Source organism: Aquarana catesbeiana, linkage group LG02 (genome assembly GCF_042186555.1).
Source record: "Aquarana catesbeiana isolate 2022-GZ linkage group LG02, ASM4218655v1, whole genome shotgun sequence".
NCBI classification, from domain to species: Eukaryota; Metazoa; Chordata; class Amphibia; order Anura; family Ranidae; genus Aquarana; species Aquarana catesbeiana.
The window spans coordinates 37,508,517-37,521,647 of record NC_133325.1 but is presented as its reverse complement, the minus strand read 5'-3'; the positions used below and the strand labels follow the sequence as shown (position 1 = coordinate 37,521,647).

General features: G+C 43.9%; 1 protein-coding gene across 2 annotated transcripts in view; it reads left to right on the top strand.

Annotated features, from left to right (window-relative positions):
• C2CD3 (C2 domain containing 3 centriole elongation regulator) overlaps positions 1–13,131 on the top strand; it is a 191,761-nt gene that overhangs the window by 157,674 nt on the left and 20,956 nt on the right. The window contains exon 33 of one of the 2 annotated variants that reach the window (XM_073612798.1): positions 1,107–3,759. The exons of the other annotated variant lie outside the window; for it this stretch is intronic. Within the exon in view, the coding sequence (XP_073468899.1) occupies positions 1,107–1,250 (144 nt within the window). The 3' untranslated portion in view covers positions 1,251–3,759. Of the gene's footprint in view, positions 1–1,106; positions 3,760–13,131 lie in introns of those variants that run through there. 2 annotated transcript variants of the gene reach the window in all.

The following is a 13,131-nucleotide window of genomic DNA, read 5'->3' as shown; positions in this document are numbered from 1 at the left end:
AAATACCAAGGGTTCACCACAAGGTGCAAACCATTCATAAGCCTGAAGAATAGAAAAGCCAGATTAGATTTTGCCAAAAAAAATCTAAAAAAGCTAGACCAGTTCTGGAAAAGCATTCTTTGGACGTTTGAAACTAAGATTAATCTGTAAAAGAATGACGGGAAGAAAAAAGTGTGGAGGAGGCTTGGAACAGCTCATGATCCAAAGCACACATGGTGGAGCTTGCAGTGTGATGACATGGGCATGCATGGCTTCCAGTGGCATTGGGCCATTGGTGTTTATTGGTGATGTGACAGAAGCCAGAGGGATGAATTCTGCAGTGTTTAGAGATATACTGTCAGCCCAGATTCAGCCAAATGCAGCAAAGTTGATTGGACGGCGCTTCACAGTACAGATGGACAATCATCCAAAACACACTGCAAAAGCAACCCAGGAGCTTTTGAAGGAAAAGAAGTGGAATATTCTGCAATGGCCGAGTCAGTCACCTGATCTCAACCCTATTGAGCATGTATTTCACTAGCTGAAGGCTAAACTGAAGGCAGAAAGACCCACAAACACAGAACAACCGAAGACAGCTGCAGTTAAAGCCTGGCAAAACATCAGAAAGAAGGAAACACAGTCCTTGGTAATGTCCATGGGTCCCAGGCTTCAGGCAGTCATTGGCAGTAAAGGATTCTCAACAAAATATTAAAAATTAACATTTTATTTGATTATATTTGTCCAATTACATTTGAGCTCCTGAAAATGGGGGGGGGGGCTGTGTATAATAATGGTTGCAGGTCCTAAAATTGGTACTTGATATTTATGTTCAACCCCTTGAATTAAAGCTGAAAGTCTGTAATTCAAATTCATTTGGATTGTCTTTTTAATTTTATTCTGGTGGCATACAGAGCCAAAAGTATGAAAATTGTGCCTGTGTGTGTGTGTTATACACATATATATATGTATGTGTGTGTGTGTGTGTGTGTGTGTGTGTGTATATATATAATCTGTATTTATCTATGTATTTAGCTGTGTGCCTGGAGTTCAGCTGTAAGGCAAAGTCTCGTGCAAACACCTCAATAATAAAAAACCATAAATGTGAATTTGTTTTTTCTGTTTTTCAGAGTGATGGTGAGACTCAAATCGCTAAAGGAATCCCTTATCGTCGGCGAACGCGCCAAACACCCAAAATGAATCCAGAGGAATTGCCAGAGAAAGAGTCCAAGCGTATCGCAAGGATATTTGCTTCACAATTCTCTAAGAAGTAGAGTGTCTGTTCTCTGCGATGACACCCCACACTGGATCATTATGTAAACCTGTCATAAGAAAAAAGTTGGAAGGCCTGAGTGCGATCTGAGAATGTTAGGAACCTGGCTGTTATGCTGACACAACCAGAACAAGTATACAGTTTGGGAAAGATTGAGACGGTTATACGTCCTTGTCAGTGACAAAGTATTGAATTAAGAGTCAGCAACTAGCAATTTCAGAAGAAGAGTTAGGCAGGCTGTGTTGGAATTAGAAGTGGCAGGATAATGAGTCAGGAATTAAAAAAAAAAAATGCACCAAGAGGAGCGAGACTGTTGCTCAGCCTCAAAGTGGTCAAACTGGAAAGCAGAAACCATAATTTCCATGGAGGAATTCTACCGGAGTCCCTGGCCGATATCTAAAAGCAGTGGGGTGCGCTGGGTTGAGTCATATTGCCTACATCAGGGGTAGGCAACCTGATGTTGTTTTGAAACTACAAGTCCCATGAGACATTGCAAGACCCTGACAATCGCAGGCATGACTCCTAGAGGCAGAGGCATGATGGGATTTGTAGTTTCACCACAGCTGGAGGGCCGAGGTTGCCTACATCTACCCAAAACAAAGATATACGGTAAATCGTCTACCATCCTACTCCTGCCTTCACTACACCGGTGAGTCTCCGACCCGATGCCATATGTAGAATGGAAAATCGGCTTCTCTGGATGCATGCTTGTCTGAAATCGGTGACCTCACTAAGTAGTAGTATTTGGATCCTGCGCCTTTTAAAAAAACGAAGTCAACACTGGCTGTTCCCATATTTCTGTCCTCTCACCCTCCCTCTGAAGCAGACCTCATGTGGGTAAAGTTATTAGCAGGAGCATAAGCTAACCGGTCCACCACAACAAGGAGATAACGGCGGTCTTTAGGCCTAGGTCATGTGACCTACATTACAGCCCCCTGTGCACTGGGGACCCCAACGTCAGCAGGTTCTTCTGTTGGATTCAGTGAATGCTATGCTGAGATGAGTGGCAACCTGATGCAGACCATGTGACCCGGTGACTTGTTTGGGCCATGTGACCTCGTGCAGTGGCAGGGGCACATGACTTGGTGCCACGTACAGGCCACGTGATCTGACAACACAACATTCCTGAGTCTCCTACTTCGAACAGACCGGGTTACTTTCCTTATACCCTTCTCCACCCCCACTATACAACTATTTGTAGATCTTGACCTTGTTTCAGACATCTTCAGTATAGCAAAGGAGTCTTGTACAAAGTGGGGTCCCCCAGTGTCAGATGCATCCTCTACTGGTCTGACCTTAGCACCCGAAGGCCCCTTTCACACCTGAGCGTTTTTGTACCTTTGTAAAATACTGGAGGGAAAAAAAAAATCAATTATTCTCTATGGAGATGGTTCACATCTCCACCTCAAAACACCTGAAGCCAGAAGCTCCAAAACGCCTGAAGCTCAAACGAGTTCTGGAACTTTTTTTTTTTTTTTTTTTTTTTTTTTTTTTTAGGCAGATTTGGGCGTTTTTCCACTTCTTTTTTTTTTACATTGGTGACCTTTTGACCCGTGCAAAAATCGCGCCACTTTCTGCCTGAAAACGCTACGCTCACGTGTGAATGGGGCCTTAGGTTGCATTCACACCTCAATGTCAACGCCCAACAAGCAAAATCCTATTCATTTTAATGGCACCTGTTCACATCTGAGCATTTTGTCACCTGAAGCAAAACGCCTGAAGCTCAAAAAAGTACATGAGCTTCTTTTTTTTTTTAGGCAGATTACAGGCATTTTTTCTGCTTTTTACATTAGTGACCTCTTGACCTGTACAAAATCGCAGTAAAAATCTTGCTACTTTTCTGCCTGAAAACAAAACGCTGAGGTGTGAATGCAGCGCAAGGCACTGCGTTTTGAATCGCGGGTAGATTCTGTCCGTGATTTAAAAGCGCCAAGGTTTGATTGACAAATCGCAGAACGCACATTCATGGCACCTAAAATCGCGATACGGTTCTGTCGCGGGTATAAATCACGCTGCAGTCGCGGTGACCCGCATCGCGTGAAGCTACAGTAGTCGCCCAAAATAAATAAGTTCAGGAGATACTTTTGGGCGATATGCTTCACGCAAAGAGTGTTGCAGTGCAATTTTATCAGGTGACAATCGTGGCAGAACTGCACCTCGGTTTTAGGTGCCATTCAAGTGAATGGGATCTCAAATGTGCATTCCATGATTTGTCATTCACGTCTCGGCGCTTTGGAATCGCGGGCAGGATCGCGGCAAATCTGCCAGCGATTCAAACCGCTGAGGTGTGAATGCAGCCTGATTGATTTGTACGGCTATGTTTAATGAGCTGGCTTTTTATGATTTGATTGGACTTGCACTGTGTGACATTGTATAATATGTGTTCTTAATATCTGTATGATAAATATTTATGGAATTTTCTAGCTAAATTATTTTATATATTTCTGCACTATTTTATGCCAAACTATGTATAATTTATTTTGAGAAAATACTATAATAAAATGTTTTTGTGTACAATAATGGTGGTTTTTTTTTTTTTTTTTTTTTTTTTTTTTTGCTTCTCTTTTTTTCTTTTTGTTTCTTTTTCTTTTCAATTGAAATAGTTTTAGATGTTGGTAGATAGGGATCATAAATCTTTAAATAAGCAAGAAAATAGTTGTTTTTATTTATTTTTATTTTTTATTTTTTTGAAGTTGTGATTACGACTGGGTAAGGCTGAAACGCATCAACCAGGTTTTTAATCTTTTGTACTATTAGATATTTTTCCTATTTTGGACAACGATGGTCGGTGCCGGCATCTGAGGACCATAGTAAACCCATTGACATGATCAGGAAGCTGGTCCAGGGCAATGATTTGCAGCTGACACTGGAGTGAATGCATGGAAACAGAAAGTGGATGAAAAGAGTCCGGAGGAGATCAGCAACACCGAGATTTACCAAGCGGGTGGAAAAAAGGTGAAGATCGTATCTTATGAAAAGAAAATTAACAATTACAGACGGCAATAGTCTATTGTACACCGTGCACAGAGCACACTAAACATCATCCAGTCAGGGCTCGTTTACACTTGTGGGTCGGGGCCAATAAAAATAGGCAGTTGAGGTACATTTTTAACGCCCCCCCCCCCTCCCTTAAGCTGCAAAGGCAACTGGACAGGGTTGTACACATGCTAAAGCCATTATTATTTTGCTCCATGGCAAAAATGATACCCCCTGCCAAATGAGACCCATTCAAGTGCATTGGTGTGGTCTTCACAGGGCTAAAATCGACACTAAGGAGGTGACCTATCGCCTCCTCAGCATCTGTAAACACCTCCTGAAACGTGACTTACTGCAAATTGCTTTTCAAAGGGCCGGAAAGGCCTGTCGCAAATGTAAACTTAGCCTTAGGGTTTACATTTTTAAATGGCTACATTTTCATAGGAGAAGGAAAGTGCTACTAGATCTGACCAATTACACAAAGAATCTTGATGGATCATTTTTACCGTTTCCCGTATTTTCCTTTTTTTGCTTAACCACTTCCATACCAGGCCTATTCTGGCACTCCTCTCCTACATGTAAATACATGTCGTTGCAACTTTTGATGTCACACGGTATTTGTGCAACAATTTTTCACACGCGTTTTTATTTTGGGGAAAAAAAAAACAGTTTCTTGAATTAAAAAAAAAAACAAAACAGTAAAGTTAGCCCAATTTTTTTCTTGTATAATGTGAAAGATGATGTTACGCCGGGTAAATAGATACCTAACATGTCACGCTTTAAAATTGCACACACCTGTGGAATGGCGCCAAACTTTGGTACCTAAAAAATCTCCATAGGCGACACTTTAAACATTTTTTTACAGGTTACCTGTTTAGAGTTACAGAGGAGGTCTAGTGCTAGAATTGTTGCCCTCGCTCTAATGCACGCGGCAAAACCACGCCGTTTATATATGCAGGCACGACTTACGTATGCGTTCACTTCTGTGCGCGACAGCGGCACTTTAAAAAAAATAAGAATGGTGCGTGACAGGTCCTCTTTATGGAGAGATGTGGGGTCTATAAGACGCCACATCTCTCCTCGAGGCTGGAAAGATTGAGATTAAAAAAAAAAATAATGAACGATGTCTTTCTTTCCAGCCAAATTCTCAGCTTTGTTTACTTCCGCCGGACACAACATCATAACATCATGCCCGTGCCACCGAGGGTTATAGAGATGACTGGGGACCATCTGGTCACCGGAAATCTCTATGATCAACGTCCGGGGGCGGCGGATTCTTTCTCCGGATCGCCTATTGCATGGGCGAGCACGAAGGGAGGCGCGGGTGTAGGTTGTCCCCTCCCACCGCCTGTAAGAACGATTTAGCGACTGAACTGCCACTATGATTGTTCTCACGGTGCACAAAATCGCCGTCTGTGAAAGATGATATCTGCATGATGCCTGTAACTACACCCATCATTCAGATATTCCCACTCAAAGTCAGTGACGTCCTTGGGCTGGAAGTGGTTAACCACTTAAGGACCGAGCCTCTTTCTGAGATTTGTTGTTTACAAGTTAAATTTTTTTTTTGCTAGAAAATGACTTAGAACCCCCAAACATACATTTTTTTTTCTAACACCCTAGAGAATAAAATGGCGGTCGTTGCAATACTTTCTGTCACACTGTATTTGCGCAGCGGTCTTATTTGGAAAAAATTCACTTTTTTGAATTAAAAAAATAAGACAACAGTAAAGTTAGCCCAATTTTTTTTTAATATTGTGAATGATAATGTTACGCCGAGTAAATTGATACCCAACATGTCATTCTTCAAAATTGCGCCCACTCGTGGAATGGCGACAAACTTTTACCCTTTAAAAATTTCCATGGGCGACTTTTAAAAATTTCTACAGGTTGCATGTTTTGAGTTACAGAGGAGGTCTAGGGCTAGAATTATTTCTCTTGCTTTACTGAGCGCGGTGATACCTCACATGTGTGGTTTGAACACCGTTTTCATACGCGGGCGTTACTCATGTATGCGTTCGCTTCTGCACGCGAGCTTGGCGGGACGGGGCGCATTTAAAAAATTTTTTTTTTTTTTTTTTCTTATTTTACCTTTTTATTTTTACACTGTTTAAAAAAAAAATGTCACTTTTATTCCTATTACAAGGAATATAAACATCCCTTGTAATAGAAAAAAAACATGACAGGACCTCTTAGGGCCCTTTCACACTGGGGCGGTTTGCAGGCGCTATTGCACTAATAGCGCCTGCAAATCGACCCAAAAGTGCCGCTGCTTTGTCTCCAGTGTGAAAGCCCCGAGGGCTTTCACACTGGGGCCATGTGCTAGCAGGACGGGAAAAAAAGTCCCGCTAGCAGCATCTTCGGAGCGGTGAAGGAGCAGAGTATATACTGCTCCTTCACCGCTCCTGCCCATTGAAATCAATGGGGCAGCGCGGCTATACCGTCGGCAAAGCGCCTCTGCAGAGGCGATTTATGGTGGTCTTTAACCCTTTCTCGGCCGCTAGCGGGGGTAAAACCGCCCGCTAGCAGCTGAATAACGACGGTAAAGCGCCACTTACAATAGCGGCGCTTTAACGCCTACGTTGCCCCCACCCCAGTGTGAAAGGGCCCTTAAATATGAGATCTGGGGTCAAAAAGACCTCAGATCTCATAGTTACACTAAAATGCAATAAAAAAAAGAGCTATAGGCGGAAGTGACGTTTGACGTTGCTTCCTCCCTGCAATGGTATGGAGACAGGTGGGGGCCATATTCCCCTCACTCGTCCCCATGCCCAGCAAGGGTGAAGATCCTGCTGCCGACGGCTCCGGTAAGCAGCGGAGGGCACCGGAGTGCGGCGGGAGGGGGGGGACCCTCTCCCGCCGCCGATAAAAGTGATCTCGCGGCTAATCTGCCACGAAGACCACTTTTATCTTGAAGCAGACCGCCGGCCGAGCAAGAGGATACTGGGGTTATGGTAGCTAGCTGATGCCATAACAACAATATCCCCCTTCAAAGTAAGGACGTATATCGGCGTGCGGCGGTCCGGAAGTGGTTAAAGTGTAAGTTCAACTTTTTTCAGAAAAGGTGAAGTAACACTGTACACTATCCAGCCCCCCCCCCCCCCCAGTCCCCACTGTACTTACCTCCGTGAGTGATGAGCTGACAGTGCCCGTGCCGCCAGTGTATTGGTCTGGGGATTTTAAATACCCGCTCCTCTCCCCCTTTTTTTCTGCAGGGCTTCTGGGAGAGATCGGAGCGATTCAGATCGGTTGGCGCTGTCACAGTGAATCTCTCTGATCCATCCTGGAAGCCCTGCGGAAAGAAGGGGGAGAATAATGAGGATTTCAGCTACACCAGCTGCATGGGCACTGATAGTTAATTACTCATGGTGGTAAGTACAGCGGGGACAAGGGAGGTGCAAAGGGTGTGCAGTAGTATAGAGTGGTTGGGGCAACGGCGCTACCCTCTATGGCATTAACTTATTTGGAATTTGAGATATTTCGGCTCAGCTTCAGGCCTATTTTATATGTCAGACTTACCCAAACTCGTGTAAAAAATGATACTCAAATATAGTAGTGTAATGCAATCGTGTACAAAAACCGTGTGAAAAGAAAGGGGGAAAAAAAGAAAAATGACACCTTGTAACTACTCACTGAGATGTGTGAGTTTAAGACCTATTAAAGTAATAGGAGGGTAGTGATGAAAGATGCTGGGATGCGACTTCCACTAGAAACACACTGGAATGCACACCCACCCTCATCCATCCATCCAAAAATAAATTTGTACCTGGTGTAAATCAAAAAAATGAAAATCTATAATAAACCACGTGAATAATCTAAAGTACAGAACTCTCCAACCTAGATGTAGACACTATCAATATGTGCACACTCAAATAAAACGTGTTAAAAATGTCCACAATGGTAACATAATATAAATAAGTGTCCAGTGTATGGTCCAAATCCTTAAGCAGACGTAATCGCATAAAAACAATATGTGAAAGGGAAAATCCACAGATTCCACAGGTTCGGGTAACTTTAGTGCACAGTAGGTTTGGTGACTTGGTGCTCCCCCAATGCGCCCCCACTCACCGAATGTAGTTACCCCTGCAGGGGTAGTAGGCATATAGTGGGCAGCTATATCCAGGTTTTCTCCTTAGGTGGCTGTATTAGATCGTTTGTATCTCCGGCAGCCTGTGCGTTTCTTCACTGGGGTCCCAGAGTGTACTCCAATTTGGCTCCACCTCGGCAGCAGACAACACAGTCCTCACGGGAGAAAACAACAAGGGGCTCCCATAGTGTAGTATAAAAGATTTATTTAAAATTAAATACATAAAAGACTTCACTCCGAAGTCTACAAGTATTATACACTGTATCGATAGTCTTTCATTTTATGCACTGATTTTTTGAAATCATGTCTAATCTTTTTTTATATGTTTAATAAAATATAACGTTTAAATTGTTTATTGGTACCAAGAAGTCTATTTCCTTCCTCTTGTGGAGAACAGCCTCAGGAACTGTTACCGCACACAACACTTTTTACAAAACCCTAGGATACTACCTACTTTTACCTTTACTTTCTTGTGATGGGATTCCAATTTCGAGACCAACCCCCCATTTTTACCTTACAGTGCAGGACGATCCAAATCAAAGTTTCAACTTTTTATGCATTGGCCCTTTATGATGTTTTTTGTTTTGTTTTTTTGACACAGCAATCCACTCTGCCGCTTAAAAAGTAAGAATGGCCATAAAATAGGATGACTAAACTGCTTTGCTGGTTTTATTCTTTTCACTCCCTAACTAGTATGTGGTTGATGATGATTTAGGTGCCTTGGTTACTTCCTATGCAACTTGTTATTAAATAACATCAGTTACTGGTGGACATAGCGTCTAGATATCAGTGTGCGAGATACATGTGACGCCATGACCATGGCTGCCAAGACCAGAGCTGACCTTTATCCCAGTAACATGTCACCCAGTTAGGACACTGTGCTCTGCAGCTCCACTATTAATGGATGTGGCACCTGCTAATTGCTCACGTCCATCCGACCTCATGGGAAAATTGTGTACTTCTTCTAGCTGTAAGCATTCCCGGAAGAATTTGTTCACATTCTGGTTGTACTGTATGAGCATGAAAAACATCAACAGTGCAGACAGTATAAGAGGACTTTTCCTTTAACTCTACAAAGTATAGCGGGGGGGGGGGGGGGTGTGTCTTTTATTTAAAACAAAAAAATGGGAGTTGTCACTAATCTGGACCAATCAGATCTCATCTGAGGAAATAACGCTAGGAATCTAAGCAGTGATAACATCTCCAGTGTGTGCACTTAAAGTGTTACTAAACCCACAACAGTAAAATCAGTATGTATATGCAGTAAAGTAGACTTTTTATACTCACTGTGGAAACTATTGGGTTAATCCTCTGCACTGTGTAAAAAGGCCGTTTGATCCTGTCTTCTCTGATCCTCCCTTTTTTCCACTGTCCCTTATCTGTCTCCTGATAGTACAGAGCCTTTGGAGGCACTCTGCACATGCTCAGTTTGGTGTGTATTGCTAGCGAGTTTTTTCTTTTCTTGGGAGAGTGCATGTGATGAGCACAGGGCCAATCCGCACTGTCCAGACTGACGGTCCAGGGGTCATGCAGCCTCATAGGACAGTCATAGCAGAATAAAAAAATCTCCCTAAACGAGCTTTCACCAGACACTTATGGAAGTCACAAGACTTCTATATACTGCTCATGAGAAAAGGAATTTGGATTTTTTTTTTTTTTTTTATTTACTAAAATAATTACATTTCCATGCTCTGTGAACTGTGGGAGTCCAGATATAGTGAATGCAGAGTTCTGATACAGTGAATGCAGGCTTCTGGGGAGACCAGATATAGTGAATACAGGGTCCTGAGGAGACCAGATATAGTGAACACAGGGGCCTGGGAAGACCAGATATAGTGAACGCAGGGGCCTGGGGAGACCAGATATAGTGAATGCCGGCTCCTGGGGAGACCAGATACAGTGAACGCAGGGGCCTGGGGAGACCAGATATAGTGAATGCAGGCTCCTGGGGAGACCAGATATAGTGACTGCAGGGTCCTGGGGAGACCAGATATAGTGACTGCAGGGCCCTGGGGAGACCAGATATAGTGAATGCAGGGTAGTGGGGAGAACAGATATAGTGAATGCAGGCGCCTGGGTCAATTTGGTCTCCGTTGGGGAACTTGCTGTGATGACAGAATTCTGGTTTTCTCTGGCACATCACGAAATCTACAGATTCAGCATCGCCCCTTCCTCCTATACACACAGCTGTCAGTGCGGTGACCTGTCTGAAAGTGGAAGTGCAGATGAGGGTACAAAGCAGTTACTCTGTAGGCCAAAGTATTACAACCTTGTGTACACATCTGCAAAGTACACCAAGATACGAGTTGAGAACATGTCTGGTGTGATTGGATAATGTTTACTTATCCCAGAGTTCAGTATAGAGGAGACTCCAGTTATGGCAATTTTTGCATAGTTAGGTTGGTCCCGCTTGAACAATATAACTATGATTATACCATAGCTATGGGATCTTTCCCGAAGCTGGAAACCACTGGACCAGACACTGCTACTACACAGCTTCTCCAGTGATCTCTACTTGCTTCCGGTTCCCATGGCGAGTGGCTGCCCTGCTGCAGTCTGAACACAGAAGTTGGCTGCTTGGCACGGGTTCCCATCAGAAAATGCTGTGCATTTTCTCCATGAATGTAAAAGGTTCTCTGATTGGACAAGGTGGAGAGGTGAGGCGATAACGTCACGCTCTCCACTTGACTGACCTGGCAGCTAGTGGAGATCACTGAAGTAGTAGTGTCTTCTACAGGGATTTCCAGCTTCTAGAGCAATGGTCTCCAAACTGTGGCCCTTTGCTTGCCTTTATCCAGCCCTTGGGACACTATTCCATCCACTGATACCAACAATGGAGTATTATTCTTCCCACTGACACCAATGATGGGACACTATTCCTCACACTAAGACCAACGATGGGACACTATTCCTCACACTAAGACCAACGATGGGACACTATTCCTCCCACTGATACCAACAATGGGACACTATTCCTCCCACTGACAACAATGATGGGGCACTATTCCTTCCACTGACACCAATGATTGGACACTATTCCTTCCGCTAAAACCAACAATGGGACACTATTCCTCCCACTGACACCAACAATGGGGCACTATTCCTCCCACTGACACCAATGATGGGGGCACTATTCCTCCTCCACCTAACCATAGGGCTGCTATGTAATTTTGTTCTCACCACCAAGCCTGAGGCATTACCTACTCCCACTGTCTAGAGTCCGACTACCCTAGAGACTGATGGACAGTAAACTGGCCCCTTGTTTGGATACCCCTAATTTAGAGGGATCCCGCAGGTATGGTATATGCATATTTACATTGGTCCTAGCTATGTAAATATTGCCATACCTAGCAAGAGATGAACATTACCCATATAGCTCTAACCTTAACCTACTCCTATAAAGGAGAAGACTGCCGGCAGAGAAGGGAAGAGTGAAGTTTCACCCAGGAGCACAGTAAAAAACCTGCTCAATCCTTAAATAAACCTGGGTTATATGAAATGGAGGAGACCTTGTTTTAACTGTATTGTTTTTCAAAAGGAAAATTGCCACTAGGTGTGTGTATGTTTGCTTGTTGCTGTGTAATTGAGGAAGAGCCCCGGGGTTGTGATGAGAAAGGTACAAGGTGAAGTTTGCACAAGGACTCGAGCTTGCCTAAGGACAGCCGACATTCTCAGCAGTCAGGATAGTCTCTTGTTATGATAGTTTTCTGTTTTTCAAGATCGCTCAACCATTGTGTCACTGTCACGCCATCAAAATATGTTTTACAAAGCAGGCTCGGGGGCCCTCCTGGAAAGACTCAAAAACAATATTTACATCACTTTACAGTAAACCTTTCACATCCGTCACTGCAGGAGAGGAGCACCGAATCCAGGACCTCAGCCTGCAACACAGACCTTGACATTCTGGTCTTCTCACAGATGTAAAGCGACCACCTTAGGTCAGAAACAGCGGCCACCCAGCTTTAGAAACTGGTTTTGTTTGTTTTGGGGTTTTTTTTTTTTTATTCAGGCCTATGACCTGACCAGAAGGCTTTGGCATATTTCTTAGTATCGTAAATGCAGACTTTTTTTCTTTTTTAGCTTTGAATAGATTATTGAATGCATAAACAATTGACATGCCTAAGAATAATAGAGCTCTTCTTCAGATCCCCCCCCCCCCCCCATCATTCCTTTACCTTCACATCTCAGATCACTCCAAATCCCTGCAACTTCACACCTCAGATCACCCCAAAAGTCCTGTACCTTCACACCTCAGATCACCCCAAATCCCTGCAACTTCACACCTCAGATCACCCCAAAATTCTTGTACCTTCACACCTCAGATCACCCCAAATCCCTGCAACTTCACACCTCAGATCACCCCAAAATTCTTGTACCTTCACACCTCAACTCACCCCAAATAACGCACCTTCACACCCCAGATCACCCCAAATCCTGCATCTTCACACCTCAGATCACCCCAAATCCTGCACCTTCACACCTCAGATCACCCCAAATCCTGTACCTTCACACCGCAGATCACCCTGATTCCTGCACCTTCACACCGCAGATCACCCCAAATCCCTGCAACTTCACACCTCAGATCACCCCAAAATTCTTGTACCTTCACACCTCAGATCACCCCAAATCCCTGCAACTTCACACCTCAGATCACCCCAAAATTCTTGTACCTTCACACCTCAACTCACCCCAAATCACGCACCTTCACACCCCAGATCACCCCAAATCCTGCATCTTCACACCTCAGATCACCCCAAATCCTGCACCTTCACACCTCAGATCACCCCAAATCCTGTACCTTCACACCGCAGATCACCCT